The 22,720-nt window shown below is 33.3% G+C and overlaps 2 protein-coding genes and 1 pseudogene across 2 annotated transcripts in view; 2 read left to right on the top strand and 1 right to left on the bottom strand.

Annotated features, from left to right (window-relative positions):
- Nucleotides 1-1,601, top strand: part of LOC133703830 (serine/threonine-protein phosphatase PP-X isozyme 2-like) — a 5,146-nt gene extending 3,545 nt beyond the window's left edge. Inside the window, 4 exon segments of the mRNA XM_062128527.1 lie at nt 55-182; nt 262-530; nt 604-682; nt 1,020-1,601. Of these exon segments, the coding sequence (XP_061984511.1) occupies nt 55-182; nt 262-530; nt 604-682; nt 1,020-1,070 (527 nt within the window). The 3' untranslated portion in view covers nt 1,071-1,601.
- A 5,753-nt stretch (nt 1,602-7,354) lies between these two features.
- On the top strand, nt 7,355-9,479 carry LOC133702871 (uncharacterized; annotated as a pseudogene).
- Nucleotides 9,480-13,961: 4,482 nt separating this feature from the next.
- On the bottom strand, nt 13,962-21,215 carry LOC133703003 (auxin response factor 6-like). The gene is made up of 15 exons (XM_062127382.1): nt 20,515-21,215; nt 20,217-20,433; nt 19,601-19,713; nt 19,268-19,366; nt 19,129-19,185; nt 18,887-19,042; nt 18,659-18,743; nt 17,981-18,071; nt 17,441-17,605; nt 17,242-17,364; nt 16,766-16,841; nt 16,459-16,606; nt 15,175-16,319; nt 14,788-14,978; nt 13,962-14,448 (listed from the first exon to the last, which is right to left on the bottom strand). Exons 2-15 carry the CDS (start codon nt 20,257-20,259, stop codon nt 14,241-14,243), a joined length of 2,700 nt encoding a protein of 899 aa, XP_061983366.1. The 5' UTR covers nt 20,260-20,433; nt 20,515-21,215; the 3' UTR covers nt 13,962-14,240.
- Between the last annotated feature and the right edge of the window lie 1,505 nt (nt 21,216-22,720).

Below are 22,720 nucleotides of genomic sequence, written 5' to 3'. Positions count from 1 at the left end.
ACCTTCTAAAGCCAACTTTAGCAGCTGTTATTGTCATTCTTTTTCACCCCATATAAAATGCTTCTGACAACATTTTTCAATTCTAATTGTGATGTTGGTATATCAGTCTGTCAGCACTGATTGAGAATAAGGTTTTTAGTGTCCATGGTGGTCTCTCTCCTGCCATATCAACGTTGGATCAGGTTGAAGAATCTATCCAACATGGTTTTTCTTCTCCTTTTGTTATTATTTTTTCTTCCTCTAACACAACCCATATTCCAGATCCGAACAATTGATAGGAAGCAAGAAGTACCTCACGATGGTGCCATGTGTGATCTTCTTTGGTCAGACCCTGAAGATATTGTCGATGGTTGGGGGTTGAGTCCACGTGGTGCCGGTTTTCTATTTGGTGGCAGTGTGGTCACTTCTTTCACCCACTCAAACAATATTGATTACATATGCCGTGCTCATCAGCTGGTGATGGAGGGGTATAAGTGGATGTTCAGGAACCAAATAGTCACTGTCTGGTCGGCTCCAAACTACTGTTACAGGTAAATTAGCATGTAAGATTTGCCCCCTTATCTGCTCAAGGGTAATGTGCATTTCTCTTTGAATATGTTGCAGATGTGGTAACGTTGCTGCAATCCTTGAGCTGGATGAGAATCTTAACAAGCAGTTTCGCGTGTTTGATGCTGCTCCACAGGTTTGCATGAACAATCTCAAGAATTTGACCTCGAAATATGTTTAAACAAATTGCCCATGGCATTTGATCATCAAAACAGCAGCAATATCAGATTTATGCGCACAGCCATATAATAGTCTGGACACATCCAGTTTCATGAAAAATCGCATTTTTAACTTGGATTGCATGTTTAATCACAAAAGGGACACATTTAATGTAATATAATTACCTCTAAAAAGGATTGGAATAAAGTATTGCAAGTTCCAGAAACGTGTGTACTTGGGTGCTACCTCTTATGCATTGTCATTGTCGTCGTATGTTATTGTAATGAGCACTGAAAGGTTCAAAATGAATGCAGGAATCAAGAGGCGCACCTTCCAAAAAACCAGCACCCGATTACTTCTTATGATATCCGATTACATGAAGTTTCATCACCTGAGACAAGTGAATTGATGCTGGAGAAAATTTATGGTGAAGAAATCTCAGACACAGGGAGAAATTATTGGGAAGGTTACCCAATGATCAACTCTTGAAATAATCAGCAAGAGTTGTACTTTTTTTTTTCTCGCTTGGATCGTTGGGGTTTGCCTTTCTTTTGCGTCGTTAAATTTCACCTTTTTTTTTTCTTTTTTCTTTTTTTTATGTCAGTGTAACAGTAACTATCCCATGCAATGTGTGACTGGGTCATGGAATGTGGGACCCCCTTCCTTCATTTGCCAGGATAGCAGGGTCAGTGGGTCTTGCAAAAGAAGGTTGCTACACTTGGATTGCATGTGAAGGCAAATATGAGTTTGGGGGGAAAAAAAAAAGGAAAGCAAGGAAACTATTCCGGTGAACATTTATTGAAGATTTTTAAACAGGACCTGACTAGTTCTCATGTGTGCGTGTTTTTATTTATTGTGAGGTGACAAAATTAAAGAGTGATCAGTATTGATGAAAAGATTTCTCTTGCCACCTTTCTTCACTCAATCACAGCGATGGAATGGAAAAATCATCCTGCCCAGAACTTTGTTTAAGCTCTCAACGAGTTGGATCTATTCGTTAGCTTGAATTCAAGACAGTTCAATGATGACTTGATTGCGAATATGGCAACACGCGTGGTTCTTGACTTGTGGTGAGAATTACTAGCCAATATCAAAGAGGTAGTGATCAGTCTTCCTCTAAAGAATAGTGTTTTAAACAATAAAATCTCTACTGATTATCTGAGATGACTCTTGGAGGACACTCTTTTCTTAGAGCTCAAGGATTTATTAAATCATATTGCAGAAGGATATTGATCTTTTTTATTAGTACCAAAGAATCTTTTAAATCTTAGAAATAATAATGAAAGTTTAAATATTCAACTATCTAATAGGTTAATGATCCCTTAAAGATGCTTTATTACAGGTTTAGTCCCAACATATTTGGCTAGGGTTGCAAAAGAGCTTACTGTTGTTAAGGCTGATTTGGCCTCTAGAGTGATTGAAGTTGTGAATCTATTAGAAAAATATATATCTTTATAGAAGTAAGTCAACATTAGCTCTACTCTTTTTAAACAATAGAGAACATCAAGAAAGATTGTCTTGAATGACATTGGTAGGGTTCGTTTATCTTCAGAATCTTATACAGCAATAGTTATTAGTTATTTTCTAATGAAATAATGATCATGTATTGTTTTTTATATAAAAAATACATCCATAATTTGTTGTTTTTCTTTATTCAAACAATGATGTTATTTTTTTATATTTATATTAATTCATTGTTTATGAGTTTGAGCTCATGTTACATAGAAACATAAATTTAAACGCCTTATAACCCATGTTAAACTAATTATACTTGAGGTATAATCAACATAATCTTGGGGTGATATTAAGGTTATGATCTCTAAGTTAACCTTATAGTTCCTTAACGAACTCCCTCTTCCAGCTTAATATTCTAATAGGGGCAATATCTCTTCAAATACTAATTGTTGATCGATCGATAGTGTTGTTCCTTATCTTGGTTAAATAGGTAATAGACACCTCTTTTCAAACTTTGACAATAACATATAGACCCTTATAGTTAGGAGATCATCTTTCATATTTTGAATTCTTATGACCAATTAGAAGTATGGCCTTTCAATACTATATTAATTTTTAAAAAAATATTTTGATCAAACACACTTGTTATATGTCCTTTTTTACCTTTTTTTTTTATCTTCTAGCAAATGATCTAAAGCATGAAGTCTTACTTCATCGTTCTCTAACTTAAATAGCTTAACCGAATGATAGTTTGAACTATCCATGTTATACTATGCAACCCTTTTAAATGATTATAGCTTAAGCTTCACAAATAACATGGCATGGTGTCCATATATTAAGGTAAGTGATGAGGTTTCTAAAGTAGTCTTCTATAAAGTATTATATTTCCACAGTACTTTTGACAAAGCATCTTGTCATGTCTTAGGATTGTTTCTGACCAATTTCTAAGGTTGAAGATCAAAGTCTTATTGGTTGATTTTACTTGCCTATTAGCTTAGACATAATAGGAATATATCGAACTATGTTGAATTTATACTCCTATTCAAATTACTCCATATCCTCCCAAATGATTACTAATCCTTTTCTAATAGTAATAGTTTATGGGGGTCGAAACCTGTTAATCATTTGTTCTTTAATGAATTTGATAATTGTTTCATAATTGATTGATCGATAAGAAATAACTTTAACCCACTTGGTAAAGTAATTTGTAACTACAAAGATGTTGTTATGTCCTCTTAAAGATAAATGACATATCTTACCAATGATGTTCATTGCTCAACCCCTGCCATAGTTTGACCACTACATCAAATTTTTTTAAAAGGTACATGTTAGATTGGACCAAACTATTGATATTATTGGCATTACTTTGCATAACTAATGTAATCATTAATTATGCATAGCCAATAAAAATCATGGTTCATGATAAGCCACTTCATCTTAATTTTAGAATTGGTGAGCTCCACCAAGTTTTTCAAAAATCAAATACGACCAACAAGATTTATTTTAATTCTAAGTATTTTAGTAGAATTCTAGTCTTATGTCTCATGTATAATAGTACATTTTGAAGATATTGAAATTCTCTATAAAGGATCTTGGAAATTAGTCTTATGTTTATAAATCATGCTTATATAAACCAAGTATGAAAATGCATAATATGTAAGACAACTTTAAAATCAACATAACAATTAGCAAAAATAATATTACAAAACTAGTAATAATAAAAATAATTCTTAACTAGAAAAATAACAAAACATAAATTATACACAATATAATATTACATCTGAAGCTATCTATATCTTCTGCGACGACGAGTGGATGAACTAGCTTCATCAATAGCACAGCTTTTACTTATTTGTGTGGTCTCATCCTCCAAAACAATATCATCTAGGGGCTCATTGTCTCTCATAACAAATCAAGTGTAGTGCGACATGTCTTGAACCAAGAAGATGCATAATAACAAGCAAGTTCATCATCATTAAGATCATGAAAATCAGTAGCGGCACATCAACTATCATGTAGCAACTATCCAATCTAAAATGAACCAAATAAAAATTATTAATCCATAAATAAAATACAACACTTTTGTCAAAGCCTATAAAAAGTAACAAATACTTACAACATTTTGAATCTGACATGCATGTGGCTCATACTCCATCTCCTCACATAGATAAACTTGTGTTGGGATAGGTGTAATAATTCGATGTGTTATCCTCAAATACCAGCCTATATATTCCTCCTCATAAATTACAGGATGCACTTTTCTAAAAATAAAATTTTTCCATGCATCCCACATCGATATATACCAGAGATAATGGGTTATCTAATTATAATCAACGTGCCTACCTGAACAATTAATGGAAAGCAATTGATCACTCGTATCTATATCAGGTGGAATGTGTTTCTTAAAGCCAAATTGTTGCATTACACGATCCGAACAATGCAATTCAACAAACTCAAAAAATATGAGGTAGACAACTGATGTTTATAAATCCATGGCCTATGTGCATATAACAAGAGTAACTGCCATATCATCTATTGAATAAGAATTCCATACGACTTATTGAAATATTAACAATGCAATTATTTCTAATCATTTACCAACATCAACCCATTAAAAAAATCTCCCAATATTTATAAACATAAAAAAGTTTCAATATCAACCTATGCAATAATTTCCTAACATTTACCAATATCCAAAAAATAAAACATCAACACAAGTAATTAATTATCATCATTTACCAACATCAACACACACAATTATTTTAACCAGTTTACCAATATTCAAAAAATCAAACATCAACACAAATTATTAATTCTCATCATTTACCAACATCAACATAAACAATTAATTCACTCTCATAATTTATCAACATACCTAATTTGGTTGTTGTCTATCTAACTCGCTACGATAAAATGACAAAACATGAGTTGGATTATATTCAAAATATCTATCTCACACCATCAGTTAATAAATAAGGAATGAAATTTATTAAATAAGGTTTTCATGAAAAATATTCTTAATATAAACAACATAATTTATATATTTAATAACATATAACTTGTATCCTAATGGAAGTTGTAGATCAACCTCCAAAATCTGGATAGATATAACAGGTGTAGACTTAATTCGTGGGCGCCTCAAGTGTAAATAATCCTACGACCATAACTTTATGTACAAAAAAAACATACAACAATTAGTAATCAACTCAAATATTAAAAAAAATATAATAAAAAAATAACAAACTTATTGCATTTATTTTACATGTAAAAGCAATAAACATCCTCCAACTTGCTTTGATTTCAACAAGCTATCTTGACACATATGCCTATACAAACATGTAAGGATGTCTAAACCCGAGCTATATAATGGAATGAACTGGAAATCCTTCAATAATGGTAGGTGAAACAAGGGCACATGCATCCCATTAAGATCCGTGAAAAGTATAATGTCAAACATGTGAAGTATGTATGCTCTAACAAATCTGCACAATAGAACATCAAATTCAAATCAAAATACAGACAAATGAATATGCTAATTGAATTATTAGTATGCATTAACATACCATTATAGGATCTTGTCATCATAATTATCGGGTAACTCGAAATTTTTTTTCAAAATCCATCTCATAGACAAAGGGTTCCCTTTGAACATTTCAGGAAGGGGCACTCGTCCAAATACACGCTCGTATAAAGTTATCTTATTTTAGATACTTACAATAGTACATGCTCGCCCATCTATAGGCAAGCCAAGCATAACAACAACGTTCTACAATGTAGGAATCATCTCCCCGACATCAAGGTGGAATGTATGAGTCTCCTATTTCTATCTCTTAATGAGCGTCGTGGGCAAATCATGATCCATCTTTATGTATTGCAGATATGTGATGTAATAAAAACTCGTCTGGATGATGTATGGAATCACCGAATCTGGAAGCAACATCAACTTATAAAATTTGCAATAAATCTTACTCAAATCTTGCATAATAAAAGAAAAAAGTTTGATGTATTAACATAAATTATAAAGTAATTAACACAACAAATAATCATTGTCAAATGAAAAATAAACATACATTCCCATTCCATCTGACATGTGATCTATATGACTTTTGCAACTATAGAATAGATGGATCAATCGGTCCAGGATCCATGTGCTGAGGAACTCTATGGGAAGATGACGTGCCTTGCGTACAAGGCATCTTAACCAAGTTTACCTATAAAATACCAAAAAAAAATTAAAATTAGAAAATAAATATTATCAATAAACAATTAAAATTAAATTACAAATAATAATAAATGGATATGTAATTGTCTAACTTCTTACATACGTTATTTGTATTCACAAGTTTTTTTTTGTTATACCCTATCTGACCGTATATGTCACATCTATGTTGAAATACCCCTTTCTTGTGTCCATCTCATTATGCAATCGAGTTGACTTTTGTCAACCCCAACCGATTTTCCATCTTAAAGGGTCCGGGTATACCTAAGGAACAGTATACTCATTTCACTCCAATTCATCAGATGATGGATTAAATAGAGGCTCATATGTGTTCTTATACATTCGAACACTACAATACTGATTAACAAACTAGGTAATATCAAGATGCTTTTTTGCACACATGCAAGAATATAAGAACAAGGTCAATGACAACTCTGCCATGCATTTATCATAAGAGAATATTTCATCCGACAACTTAACAATTCGTCTAACGTTTTTCTTCTGATACCTAATTTATAAGAGATGTGAACTTGAAAAATACCATCATCAATATTGAAAAATACTGCATTATAATCTCTAGATCTAAGTATGTTGACATCCAATTCCAACTGAACAACAGAAAATCATAATTTCTCTTTTGCGTTATAATCTCTTAATCTTTTCATTTTCTTATAAAACTATAATAGTGGTTTTTTAATAATTGTAATTCAGAATAATAATTTTTATTTAAAGTGTTTTTCTAAACAGCAATTCTTTAAAAACATGATTTAAAATTATAATTATATAAAAATTATATTATTTTACAAAAACTTTTAAAAAATGTGTCATTCCCTCTTTAACTTTTTTTGAAATTATGTTAGTTTTCAAAAAAATAAATTCGGGAAGGGTGCTGCTGCTTAGACTTTAAGACTAGAGTAGAATAGAGAGAAGCGTTTACGGTGTAAGAGTATTTTCAGAAAGAAAGAGATCTCTATAATGGAATACGAGCGGATACACAAAGTGCAGGTATGATGACACCCATTTCATGTTTTTGTTTCTTTTCCAACTTAATTAATGGCTGCTCTTTTTCTTTTCTTTTTTCTAGTTTATGGGTTTTCCTTTTCTAGTTAACTGATTTAATGAAGGTAACCAAACATATCATTTCTTTTTGGTATGATCATTTGTTTTTCTTTTTCGTGAACATGTCTCTTAACTGTTTGGTTCTTGTTTCCACAAAAGGGTATAGTTTTTCTGTTTCGTTCTTGTAGTTTCCCTAAGTTTAAAAAAATGTGTGCTATTTTTTTTTCTTTTTTAACTTTTAGTCTTGAGACTGAGCGCCTTCACAGTAAAGGGTTGAAACTTATTTGATGTACTTGTTGGTTATTAATTTGTGGATTTAAGGTTTGGTATTGCTTCTATCTTGTATCTTAGCATCTTTATGTTTTCTTTTAATTAATTGATCAAATGCAGACTTGTATAATTATATCTCCTAGTAAGTTGAGGATGAAGCTCATGGGACCTCACCATCACAGACACAAGGATGGATCAAACGGTAAATCTTCAAGAACATCTCCTTCCAAGCTTGAGGATACTGAATTTTTCAACGACAGCTTATTTGCTTCCAATATAGTGGAGATTTCAGTGAAGAAGGTTGGTATAACTCTCTTTCATCTTGTCTTCCAAAGAAAAATCTAGTATGGCTATTTTTTTAACACGGGATGGAATGCACTAAATTGATATATATATATATATATATATATATATATATATATATATATATATATATATATATATATATTATTTTTTGGAGCTTTTACACTTCTGTTGCCCTAAACGATTCTTTTGTGTATCTTATATGTTTATTTATATTGAGTTATGCTCTCCAGTTGCAGCTCCCAACTTAGAAGTTGCATCTGTTAACTTACTGAGTGAGGCAATGTTGGACCTCTGCCAAGCTGGTCAGATATCTGGCCAGCCGATGGAGACAGTGCGCAAGGAAATTGTTGACAATGGGTGTGTTAAAATGCAACCATTCTCAAAGTGTGAAAAGGGTAATTCAAGTGCAGTTAATTCACCCTGTCAGAACAGTAGAAGATGAGAATGTTGATTACGATAGCAATGCTAGCTCATCTAGCTTTGAGTTTCATAATGAGAGATTTGGTAAATAATCAATTTTCCAGGCTACTTTCAAGGCCTATGCCTTCTTAAGTGGAATGATGCAGAGAAATGGATAATGAAGAGGCAGAGTGTGGAACCTAAGTATTTCAAGAAGAATAACGTACAGAACCAAAACTAATCGGGCTCGAGTAACAAGTAGGGGAGGGTTGCTCCAGAGTTGTCAAATCATTATCCTAAATCATCAAATAGCAGGGTTGCAGAAACTAAGCTTGTAGATTTCTGTCAGCCTGCTTCACATATGGCGTTTGAAAAATTCTCTTTCGCTCCTCCTGGATCTCTCATCATTCCTGGTCCAGCATATGGGGTCAGCACCCTAGTCGATCAATGTGCTCAAAGTACAGATTTAAAGGAAGTAGATAAAAGGGAGATGGAAAAATGCGAACCCAATGCGAAGATGGTGAAGAAGATTGCTATGACAAGACAGAGATTGGAAGAAAAACAAGCTGCCGCTGAAGCCAGAAATTGGATACGTCAAAGTGCTTCGTTTCTGTTGAGTAAGACGAATTTCTTTCAGATATCAAGTATGAACTCAAAGAAATTGGATTCGCAGGCCTTTCAGTAAAACAAGTACACGAGAGAACTGCCCTTCATCCGAACCTCATGAGTTCTTATTCAAGTGAAGCTTGTAGGGCAGGCTTGCTCAGCTGAGACAACAAAGAGCTGTGTAACCAAAACTATGGTATCCAACTGCTCTCAGCAGCAGGCAAAGCTTCCCATGTCATGACTCCCATTTTGAACCCCAGCACTGGTGTCTTTTTGTTTCTGCATTTTGGGATTCCATGCAATACGCTCAATCTCATGCATGTCTTCAGTTCACATTCCTAGGAAAGGAGCAAAGGCCTCTTCAAGTTTGCAAAACGAATCTGCTGAGAACAGAAAAATCACAAATGCCAGTCTATTGTTTGCCCCATTCCTGGACTTCAGTTACGTTCTGCTATTTTTTATTGCTTAGATGATGCAACCTTTTTCTTTCTTCCTCCTTCCCTAAACCAAGGTTAAGCTCTCTCTCCTCCCTTTCAATCTCTTTCCTTGTTTGTTCTCCCTTTATCACCTTACTTTACTATTCATAAATACTATTATTTTTACATGGTATTATTTATAAATAATATTTTTTCTAAAATATTTCTCCAAGATATTCTCTAAGCTATATATATTCTCTGATTTTGAGAGAATGATAAATCTAGAAATCAACATAATTATTCATCCAAAATACTATATTTACAATCTTTTCATCATATGATCAAGAATATATGATTAAGAATACTATATTTACAATCCTTTAATATGATTAAGAATATATGATTAAAATATTTACAGGTGGAAGCTTTATCTAGATTTTCGCCCCATATGGCAACAGTGAACAATAAATTGAACAGGCAACCCAACAGATATGCCACGTTAAGAATTTGTTGAGTGGAGGGGCGTATAAATCCAAATAAAAAATAAAAAACAATTACTAGATTAAGAAGTAGAGGGATGAACTTTTTTGTTAACCCGACAAACATCACATAATATCATATTAAAAGAAGCTAAATTGCTTTAGATAACATTAGTTATGTGACCATGCTTTGCAGCTTGTTGGATATATGTTTTTGGCAAAAAATAAAAAATAAATAAATATATAAGCTCTTTAAATTTATTTATTTATTTTTAATTTTAATTATAAATTAAAAAGCTTATGAGAACTATTTGTGTCAATAAATGCAAAAAAATTAAAGTGTTAGCACATTTATTCAATTCATCTAATTGCAAGTTGAATAATTTTTTTTCCAACGCAAAAGAATTAATGTGTAGATATTATTAACGTATTTTTTTAACATCAAGAAAAAAATATAATCATGGATCACAAAATCGACGTTTACATATAATAAAATATAATAAAGATCATATACATTAATAAAAAATATGTAAGATTTCATACTAATTTTTAACATAGCTGAAAAATAATCAATGTTACAATTGCTATAGTAAAACATCATTTTCTTAGTCTGTGTAGGATAAATTTTCAAAAAAAAAAGTGTAAAAAAAAATTAAAAAACATATTAAAAAAGAACAAAAAAATGATATAAATATGCCAAGTGTAAAGAATAAAAAAATCCAAAAAAAAGTATAAAAAAAAACTAAAAAACATTAAAATCATGAATTTGATATGTAGGTTATAAATTAAAAGAAAACAATATTAGATATGTAGGCTACTCCAATGTGTTTTTTTACATGAAAAATTAAAAGTATTATTTAAAAAGTCTATACGATTATCTAACTAAATAAATCGATAATCATTTATGTAAATAAAAAAAATTGTTAACAATAATCAAGAAAGAAATTATAAAGACGAGATATTTACTCAATTATGTTTACTAAATTTTTTTATTTAAATAAATAAAAGATAAACTCATCGTAAAAAACTCATGCTTAAATAATAAATACAAACAAAAATAACTGAATAAACCCAACTATAAAAAAATATTAAAAAAAGCCGAACACATCAAAAAAAATATAAGAAATGGATATTTGTTGATATGATCGAAATACACACACACACATATAATCCTTGAGAGAACCTGACAGCCAATCTAAGTGAACAAATCAAACATATGACTCAAGACATAAAATTGGGATGACCCCATAAATAACAAAGCAAAAAAAGTATTGCCAAAAACAATATTTGAAAAAAAATGCTTTAAAAAAAGGTCAAAATCAACTCGGGTTAATCTTTCATATTTATGACTCAAGTTATGAGACCAGGGTGACTCCATTAAAAGCAAACATTAAAAAATAAAGAAGCAAAAATCTAAGCTAAACAAATATTAAGGGATGAAATTGAAGGGAAAAATCAATAAAAAAAACAACGCAAAACAAAACAAATAGCAATTAAAAGAATTAGGACTAAATTCAACATAAAAACCAACTGAAATTAAATGTTAAGGCAAAATTTAAATGAAATTAAATATTTAGGGATGAAATTGAAAAAAAATCAATTAAAAATAACAATATTGACACCAAACTTGATATAAAAATTCAATAAAAAGAAATTATCAAGGATGAAATTGAAGAAAAGCAAATAAATCAAGAAAATAATTGAAAACTAAAAAATAGCAATTAAAAGAATGAAGGTTAAATTTGATAACAAAAAAAACTAACAAAATCAAACAACCAATGATGAAATCAAAAATAAAAACCACATAGAAACAATTAGCATAAATAAAACAATTGTAATTAAGAGAAGAATGACTAATCAAAAGAAAAAATAAATTGAAGGGATGATATAATTTTTGCATGGCTAGCATATAATTTGAGGAAGAAAGAGAAGGAAAAGAAAGAAAAGCCAATTGGAACCAAATTAGACCTCACTATTATACACATGTCACCTAGAAAAGAAGATAACGTCGAGACACATCAAATGATGCGGCGGAAGCTTGATTTCAACCACCGTTATTAGTTGCACGCGTCACTGGAAAGCAGCAGAGCAGGTAATGCGTGCGAGGCACACGTCAACAATTTTCACTATATTTGTACAAAATAAAAAATGCCCCTGTGACTGAACAACAATAATAAAAAAAAGCCTTATAAAATTACAACCAAGCCCTTAAGCTAACGCTAAAAAACTCGAATGGCAAGGATAATAAAATAATTCAATTGCTCATAACATTATGAAAAAACAAAAATGATCCTAGACTAAATAACAATAATAAATCCAATGACACCAAAATCATAATTATTGATATTCTAAATTTGTACATCTTATTCCTTTCCCTCTTCTTTTATATTTGATGACTTTCTTTCTTCTCTAGACATTAAAAGGCTAAAACACAGAAAAAATAATTATGGACCAAAACATAAAAAGCTTAAAAAAGGGATCAAATATGAAAAAATAAAACTTGAGGGACCAAATTATGCATTTATACACATTTTGAACAACAAACGGGTGAAAAGGTTTAGCTTTTTTAAAATTTCAATTTGATCCTTAATTTTTTTATTTTAGTTTGAAGAACAACAAAAAAATTAATTTTTATAAATTAATTTTTTATTCAACATTGAAATTTAGTGGCAAATCAGTCACGCGAGAACATTGAATTTGATGAAGATAACAACATATAAAACTATATCAACGTAACTTGTAAGGACTTGGTTAAAACTAAATGAAGTTTAGTGATCAAAATGAAAAGAGATAAAAATTTAAGGGGAAAAAAAAGAGGAAAAACACTTATCATTTATTGGCAGTCCAAATTTGACCACCCGAAAACTTTTCCTAATTCAATGTTAGATTAGTGCACGACAAATCAAACACTAGAGAACATGCAATATGATGCCGATATTAACAAATAAAACCATGTCAACATAAGTTTTAATGATTTAATTAAAAATAAAAGAAGTTTAGTGATTAAATAAAAGGAGATAAAAGTTTAAGGGAAAGAATCGGGGAAAAAACTACTCATCCGCAGCATATGAGCAACATTTTTCTAAAATCTTTCTGTTTATTCATTAATGCTAATGCTAACAATAAGGCGAAGTCAATTAACTGGTCATGCAAGCCATAAAATAGATTGAGCTACAATTTCAGCCAGCCGGAGACTCAACAAAAGAAAGCCACGGCGAAGAACATCTCACATACGCTGAAGGGAAAATGAGATAAAGGTGGCTTCTTCTTTTTTTATCATTTTGGAGCTTCACAGTTCACAGGGCAAAGCGCGAGTCCAATCAATGTTTGCTTGAGGCATTGCGCAAGCCAAGAGGGAAAAAGGACAGCCCTCCTTCCCCCTGGGCCCCTACCCAAAATCTAAAAGTAAAGGGCCTCTGAGAGGGTTGTTGGATTGCCAACCCTACATCTTATCGCTACTATTATTGATGATAGTGCCCTTCCTTGTCACCTTTCCATCCCCCAGGAAAGTCCAATCTGCACTCAATGCCCCACAACATGCATCGCAGAAACTCAAACCTGTAATCCCACCATTATTCAGTGTCCCACAAGAAAAAGAAAAGGAAAGGGAAGCCCTTTTTCTCCTCTCCTTTCCCTTTCACTTGTTGAACATCGTCCTATGCAGAAACTGATAAAATTAGGTTATATGGATGAGGAAGTCAGGGATGGCACGTGCTTCACTAGTCAAATTCTTGCCGACAATTTACTGTGCTTTTCTCAAGTTTATACACTTCGACAACAGTTTGATAATCTCAGATAACCTACCCCACTGCGTACGCCGGAGAGTTAACAGTTCCCTCATGGACCTTCATTATCCGGTGGCTATAACACAGAGCTGAGGTGGGTTTGGCTGAGGCACGTGACGGTATCAGCACCTACAAGATGAGCTGCAAGTCATCTCCCTATCACGACAGAAAAGGCCAAGCTATAACACAGAAAAATCACGTCCATTCTACAGTAAAATTTTGCTCATAATAAATGGACTGCAAGATAACAAAAGCAGACAGCTGAGCTTACAAATATATTTGTCTCCTATTATCAACTGTTGGCATTCAAATTTCAATAGCTTAGAAACGAGGAACATTATCTTCTAGTTACAATAATAGCTTAGAAACTAGGTGCAGTATCTTCTAGTTACAATAATAGCTTAGATCTTCTAATCACATTACAACAATAGCTTACATTAAAACCCTTTAGCTAGGATTAGGCTTGCCCCTTTCAATTCTTAAACTGAAAGATTTGGAAGGAATGCTAATATTACAGAAGAGATTGTGGCATCTTAACTGCTTAAATTTCTCGGCAGTCCAAAGACCCCACAGAAGTTATAGCATTGCTCAAATTTTGTGAATCCTGCCGGTTTGCATAGTCATCACAGCTGCCATTGGAAAGCCTCTGAATTGGGACACAGTTCAGAAGCTCTAAACCTCGTTTGCCCATTTGCTGCACTTCTTGCGGTGAGAGTATTTTGATGCACCACACGCTGTTTACAAATTCCCTGTGATAAGAATGTAACAAAATTGATCGGAATTTGACTGGTTGGACAGGAAAACGATGGATGGAAATTCCCACATGAAGGGCATATTCAGCATGCGTATGTATTCATTTCATGATGGTCATATACATAGAACAAAATCTGACCTTTCAAAGTTTGTTCACAAAGATATGAGACATTTTCTTGTTCTTCTACTCTTTGAAATATTTCACAATTATCATAGCTAAAACTTTTAGATTAGATGCTTTCAATGATTTTAGTTTTGTTTTGTTTTAGGAAAATTAACAAGGAAATTTTGCATTTATCAGACCACTTAGGCAAAAGTAAAAGTGAGAAACTCACGGCCAGGGGCCATCACCAAGGAGAAGAACATCATTCTCCCGGTCAATGAATACAAGCTGCCAGCCTGATCTCAGGGGGTCCTCCAGTTGGCCTTCAAGGCCAAACATGCATGCAAGCTCAGTTCGCAACTCGTTGTAGTTGCTGAATTTGGTTATATCCAGTGACCTACCAAAGGACCCTGACTTGTAAACCTGTAAACAATTACACTGTCAACATCCATGATAGCACTTGCTTGAGGCTTCTAGAAGATTGCATTCATAATGGAGAAACAATTGAATCTAAGAACACACCAAAAATATGAAAGCTAAACATACAAGTGTTTCCATACATCCCACCACAAAGCATCAGGAAACGAAAATCAACTAAAATCAGAAAATGGGAAGTTACCTTAACAAAGGTTCTAGATGGTGGATTTCCTTGGCCCACATTTTCCATGGACTGGAGGAAACCTGATTCATCAATGCAACTTGAAGGTGCCATTGCTGGATTAAGAGAGAAATTGGTGCCTGCAATACTCATGTAATTAGAAGAGAAAGGTACAGTTGTTGAATCACTATCACTTCCAACTCCCCTGAGGCTTGACAATCCATTCTGCATTAGAAGAGAAGAGGGCTCTATATTGACACCAAATAGAAGATGGCCTTGTGGATCAGTGCCACCATCCTGCTCTGTTGGACATTCTCTGCCAGGAAAGGGCGGCAAGGAAACAGAGCTAGGAGAGATGCTTGTCTGAGGTGGCCCCAGCTGCTCCACTTGGCTCATCATGCAATGAGGAGCTACAGAGGAGATAAGAGGTTCAACAGCAGCTCGCTTTGAGGGCCAGCCAGAGGATGTTATCAAGGGGTTTGTTCTAGCAAAATTGAACAAATGAGATGATTCGTCCTGGGGAAATGAGCCCAAAAGACTTTGCAGGGGAGAAACGACAGGGCTTGTCACGAGGTTCCCATTTGAGTCAGAAAAACTGTGTTGCTGACAAAGTGAAATTGCTTGCAATGGTGGCGTCAGGGGTTGAGTAGCTGGAGCATAATGAGATATTGCAGAGACAACATTTGGGATCTGTTGGTCAGCCAGATGCTGTTGTTGCAGAAGTGGCTGCTGCTGCTCTGGACTGTCAAGTGAGTGCTGATGCTGCAGTTGTTGATGAATAAGGTGTGACCGAGTTGAAGTCTGAGGCTGAGACTGATGTTTATTTTCTTGAACACCTTGAAGAAAGGCCTGTTGAGGAGACTGCTGCAACATAAGCGGCTGCATTAAAGCAGCATTCCTGATTGGGAGATTCTGGTGTTGCTGGAATTGCAAAAGGGATGCAGCTGATGATTTAGAAGGATCAAGAGCCCTCATCTCCTGAAACGCAGCAGTAGCCATAGTTTGGTAGACATCATTTTGCAAACCTAGCATGGAAGTATCAACTCTTGGCTGCATCCATGGTGCAACACCCATTCCCTGAAGGTTCAGAGATTGAATTCCACGGTCTCCATCTCCTCTTAGCCACATAAGGGAAGAGTTCATTCCCAGATCATCATCCTTGATGCCTAAATCCAATAGACAAGGCAAAGTAAAGTGAAAGGTTATAAAAATGAAAGAGAAGAAAAATCATGAAGTACTCTAAAATTAGAGTTTATATGATAGAACCATCCATCAAAACCCTTAAGATGGTGTAGAGAAGCTTGCCGTGGAAAGAGGCTAGTCCTGGTGTCCATGGCCGCTTGAGCCTTGGGGGAAATGGAGATGGATACATTGGGAAAGTTGTTAGTGGTTCAATCTCCCATAGAGAAACTCTTGGTTGCCTCTCCCCAGCTGTAGACTCATCCCAGCCAACCTGCATTCACATTCTCTATCTGTATTAAGATGCAGTCTTGGAGAACACAGCAAGTAAATCTTTGAAAGCAGATTTGGCAAGAGAGAATTTCTTCTTGCACTGTGCTTTTATTTTATTAAAAAATAAATAGTATCAGTGTTACTGATTGTCTCGGCATACCTTGACTGAGCGCCAAAGTGAATTTGGCCATCTAGCAACATCTAAGTCACTTATGCCAGTTATCGTACCCATGTACCTGGATAATAAACAACTGTCAGATGTCTTCATTGAAACAAAAACAAAATGCATTGTCAAAAGAATTCATAGCAATAAGAAAGAAAACAAAACAATAGAAGAAGAGAGAAAGAAATTAGAGAGCCTGTTATTGATCAACTGTGATGTGACAAATCATGGTAAGAGAGAGACATATAATGTCTTCTCACTCTAATCAACTGTAATGTGACAACAAACCATCTAATGAAATACCAGGCAAAGATTTGTCATGTTGTGGATCTGCTGTGTCACACTTGGGCAATAATCAGTTAGGAGGACTTTTCTCACTCCAGTGGCCAACAAAATGTCAAGAAAATGAAACCCAATCACACAATAATCATAACTATCATATGTTAATATGCCAATAAAAGTTTGGAGCCTACCGACGGACACTTGATTCTTCTGTTTCAAACAGCATCCTAAAGCGCATGCCAACAGACACTCGAGTATAATAAACAGCTTTAAGATATTTAGCCAACGGTATGACGAATTCTGATGGACTAGCCCTGAATAAGAGAGGTGACAATAATTTTAGAGGGTGGATAAGTAATTTAAAATTTCTTTTCACTTGCACAATCATACCTTGGATTGTAAAATATTGTAAAACGGCTATTTGTTGCAGCTGCATGAGCTGCAGCAGCAAGAAGGCCCAAGTGCATGCTGTCGCTAGATAAGACTGATGAAGGCATCACAGTTTGAGGTCGAGTAGCACGCTTAATGCCAAGTAGTAGTTGATTCTTTTCATTCCTGATGAATATAAATCCACTTCAATTGAAACACTGACAAGATCCATAGTTTATAGAAAATCGTATACATATAATTTAAAGAGCAAGTTCTTAAAAAAAGCCGCATCAAGCACTACATATAATAACATCCAATGTCGACTCTGGTGACCCAAGCTTATTTTACCAGATTGCCTGCACATTAAGCTCCTTGTCTAGACATTGTGTCATGTACATTACTAGGAATTCCAAGAGAGCGCACAAACTATGTAGGCAAAGATGATCAGGATGTGTTTTCTGGCCATGGTGTCACCAAGTTCAGATACACTACAACAAACCTAAAAATGAACAATATAGAGTCGAACAAGTATAAATGAAGTGGAACCAGCCAACAGCATACCAGATGAAAAGCACTGAATCCCCAGCAACAAGTCTTTTAGCACTCACAAACACACTCCACCCTGTTGTAAGAAGGTGTCTTTTTGGCTGGCCTGATTAAAGAAAAGTCAGGAACTGTTAAGAAAGCAACTGTAATTCACGAGTAACTCCTTTTTTGGCTTCAATTGTCCAAAAAGCATAGAATCATCTTACAACTAGCATCATTCCAATACGAAACAAAATTTCAACAAACAATTAATTATGACTATTTATTATGGTTCTTTGATAATTTAAGTCTAAAAGCTCTAAAAATATAGTTTACATCTCCAGTTCAGGCAAAGAATAAGTTTTATGGAGAATAATGTAGACATAAAGCAGGTAAATAACATATAGAACAACAGACCCAAAAAAAATTGAGTTGAGGAAGAGAGGAATATAGATTAAGCCTGTCAGTTAATGAGTGACAAGCATAAATAAATAATGAGTTTGAAAGATAATGATTCAAAAACATAATGCCACTTAGTTTCAGTTCTTTTAGCATCAGATACAAAGTTTATTGACCTGTTCATCACATGTATCAAACCCAATCAATTAAAAAACTAAATGAAGATGAGACCACACTGGATACACTTAGACTGACATCAAGAATATTACAGTGCTCGATTAACAAAACTTGAGCTACAAAATAACAAGAACTAACCGCGAAAGATGTGTCTGAATTTCCATTCATTATCATGTAGATCCCTAGCAATCAACTCTTGAGCTGGAGGTTGCTGAGAAAAATCCTGCAAGTAAATGGTAGACAGAAATTGATGTTCACATTCCATTGTTAGATTGAATATTTACCATGTCAGAAATTTCACATGAGAAGGGACATTGGAGAACTGAAAATTGATGGTCACATTCCATGGTCAGATTGAATATTTACCAGTGGAGGGAAAACTTTCTCGGCTGCCCGCCGAGGGACAGAGAATCCTCCATGAGTACTTGTATCGCTAGCAGTCAAAGTCTTACAAAAATAATTGGTTGGCTGTTTGCTAGGGGTGCCCAAATCTGCTGGAAGGTAGGCATCCTTTTGCTCTTGCTGCAGAACAAGGTCAATTTGAGCATGTAATGCTACTCATATAGAGTAATCTAAAAGAACTAATGAAAAATGCAATAAAAACATACTGGACTTAGTGGCTGCAAGGTCAATTGTGCATAAACTTCATCCGTCTCGACATCTGCCTGAAATTGAGAAATCTTTTGAGTCTTCAAGAAGGGAGGGAATATTCAGAACCAGAAACTAACAAGGTAAAGCAAGTCTTACATGCATGGTCACGTTGTGAAGCTGACAGATAAGTTGCGGAGGCAGGCTTGGGTAGTTTGGAATCCGGGCATCCACTTCCTTGTTCGTTGAAGCAGCAACCTACATACAAGGACATTGAGATATAAATGAAACAAAGCAAGAAGAGTTGCCGACTGTCATAACTCAACATAGAATATGGCTTTGTCTAAACCAAGAAACAGCAGGAAAAGTCATTTCTCGATGATTATTTGAAGGCTATATTCACCTTCTACCAAAAACGTAATTACTAATCAATAATAAAGGAATTTGGTCAATAGGTACAGAGAAACAGGCTAAAATCAGAGCTCTGCTTACCTGCTCACTATGACCTTGAGGGAAATAAACAACACGGCTTCCAACAGCAGGTAGAGAAACAAGAGGACCCGCACATGCGTGCCATAGTTCAGAATTCAGCACCCGCTTCTCCCCTACAAAATCCATTCCGGAGAAATGTCATAAAATTACATGAAAAACTGCATTTTCGGTGAAGAAAATTTAAAATATGGCCACCAATTAGCTAGAATGAAGTAACCAAGAATGCTGATCAAGGGCTTTGAAAAAAAAAATTCACTTTTCAGAAACCAATGAAAACATTAAAATAAATAACCAAAAGAAAAGGGAAAAGGAAGCAGTAAATACAACAAGGTGAACCACTGTATATGATATCGAGAAAATTGAGGAAAAGAAAAACACAAAAGGAAAAGGTTCAAAACAGGGATACAAAGTAAGGTCTCTAAACATAGGACAAGAAAAATACAGAAGCAAAGAAGAAGAAGAAGAAAAGGTTGAAGAGCTTAATCCAGGTTTGTGTACGGATTATATTGACCAAGCATGCTAAGGTTTTCCAAGATCTCATTCACACAGCCACCAAAACTATACCTGAAGCAAAAAAAGAAATGAGGATTCCTCAAATAATAATCAATACACATACCTTCCTGGGTTTGTGGATTAAAAGAAGCCGAAGAGTGCCTCATTAAGGCAGAGAGAGGGAGATTCAATAACACAATCCCAACAAGCTTAGACCCACAACCCAACCCAATTAAAGATCCACAACAAAAACAATCTTCACTAATTTCTTCCTTTCACACAATGACAATACCATGTCTTCTTCTTCTTCTTCTTCTTCTTCTTCACCTTTTCCTTTCCCTCTTCAAAAAAAAATCACAAAAAACTCTTTAGCCATCAATGACAAGTTCATTTGGAAGATAAGTAAAGCAAAGATTACGGACCCAGTTTTTAAATCCTCAACCGAAGCCGGTTTTGCTAAAAAACACAATCGATTTCAGCCTCATCCGCTTCTTCCAACTCCCAAGTTTGTTATGCCACAAAATCCCGCTGTTGTGCTTCTCGTTTAAGCTAGTAGATCTTAGTTGAATGCCACTAAATTTGAGTTTGGTAAAAAGAACCCAGATCTTTTACACCAAAATAACTATAACTATAAACTGATAAGTGAGAGCCCAACATTTTCACAGCTAACACACCACTCCACCCTGCTTCAAGCAGCTATATACCACTTGCTATATTGACAAAATCCTAACAGAATCGCTCACTGTCCTATTATATTCTATCTGTATGAATAAATAAGGAGAAGAAGAGGATTTATGGGGAGAGGTCAGTTTTGCCAGTAACGGATGCTACAGGACGTGCTGAGCTGCTGATGCTTCTTCTGGTTTTATCTATAGGGGTGTGCTTTTCCCCTTCTTTGGGTGGAGGGGGGTCGATCAACGAAGAGGACAGCATACAACCGCCATTAATTTTTATACTTGAGCATGAAAAAAGGCTAGGCAAGCCAAGGACCATCCTCAGCCCTCAGTGCACAGAGAAAGAGGGTGTCTCAGATTTTTTTATTAGCTAGAGAAAGAGAGAGTTGGATATCATCATCTAGCGAGTGAATTATTCATATTTTGCCTATCAACTCTTGAGGCAGTACCAGACTATTTGGATTGTCCTTACTCCTAACCCATACGTCGACAGATACATGTTCATAATAATAATAATAATACGTTGACAGCTACCGTGTTGACCAATCCATTAAACTTTTTTATTATTATTATTATTTTCTTCCGAGCATTCGAAAATTTATCTACGAGTTTTGTTAAAATTGATATAATTTAGTTATTTTAGATGCAGCTTAACTGATTATATTTTATATTTATTTTTTAAAATTTATTAATTTAAGTTTTATAAATTTTAGAACTATTAAAAATTTATATAATCATTAATTTTAGGGTTTGTAAAATTAATTGAGATATATATAAACTGGTTCAAATACTCACATTAAATAAAAAAAAATTGATATACAAGAAAAATAACTAGGGTTTTTTTATTTATATTAAAATTAATCAAATTAATAAAAGTTAACTGGGCATTCAGTAGACACAAATTTATTTATATTATTCATTAAACAGTGTAATAGCATTTTGCTTCGTATAATAGAAAAAAATTAATTATCTTGACACTAAAAATGTTTTAATCTTTTTAAGAACTTATTAATCATTAAAATATTAACCAAAAATATATATGTTTTAAAATTTTTTAAACAAGATAAAATGACTCAATTATCCTCTAGTTAAAATTTTTGAAACTAATGGTGGAGGGTTGGGTATTCATGTTTTTTTTTAGTTTTTAAAATCCAATAAAATAATAAATTTATTCTTAAAATAAAAAAATAAAAAAAACATGTGTTTAGGTGTTTTTTGTTCTTTTCACTACAATTTTTTTTTATTAACAGTTAGTTTCATGAAAGCCATTTTGGTTTTTGGCATAAATTAAGACCCATTTATTTCATGAATCCAAGTTTTTATGTATTTGTTTACAATTAAAAAAATTGGTCAATGAAAAACATTTTTCAGTTAAAAGAAAATTTAATTTGATTTTCAGGAAAGTGGTTTCCATTTATTTTAGGAGAAAAACCCTTTCTAAAAATTATGAAAAACTTAAAAATATCTTGTTATTTATTAATTATATCAAATTTGATCATTAAACTTTTGATTGCTATATATTTTGTTTTGAGTCTTTTTTTTTTCAATTTCATCCCTTATAATTTGATTTAATTTAATTTTTATATCAACTTTGATCCTTATTTTTTTATATTATTTACTTTTCTCTTATATTTTTTTAATTGAATTTTTTTATTTATTAGATTTTGTCATCATTTTTTATTGTTATTTTTTAAAAAAATTATGAAATTTTAATTTTTTTTAATTTCATCATCTTTCAATATTTTTATCTGTCAAATTTATTGATCTCTATTATTTTGATTGTTATTTATTTTATTTGAGATAATTTGTAAATTTTATTTTTCAATTTTATTCTCATTCAATTTTTTAATTTGTAAGATTTATTCCTTATTCTTTTAATAAACTTGAAAAAACATAAAATATCATTAAGTTATTTTCTAGCTTATTTTTCATGATATTACAAAACACTAAAAAG

This window comes from Populus nigra, chromosome 9, assembly GCF_951802175.1.
Source record: "Populus nigra chromosome 9, ddPopNigr1.1, whole genome shotgun sequence".
NCBI classification, from domain to species: domain Eukaryota; kingdom Viridiplantae; phylum Streptophyta; class Magnoliopsida; order Malpighiales; family Salicaceae; genus Populus; species Populus nigra.
The sequence above is the reverse complement of the archived record's forward strand: the minus strand, read 5'-3'. Positions and strand labels throughout refer to the sequence as shown.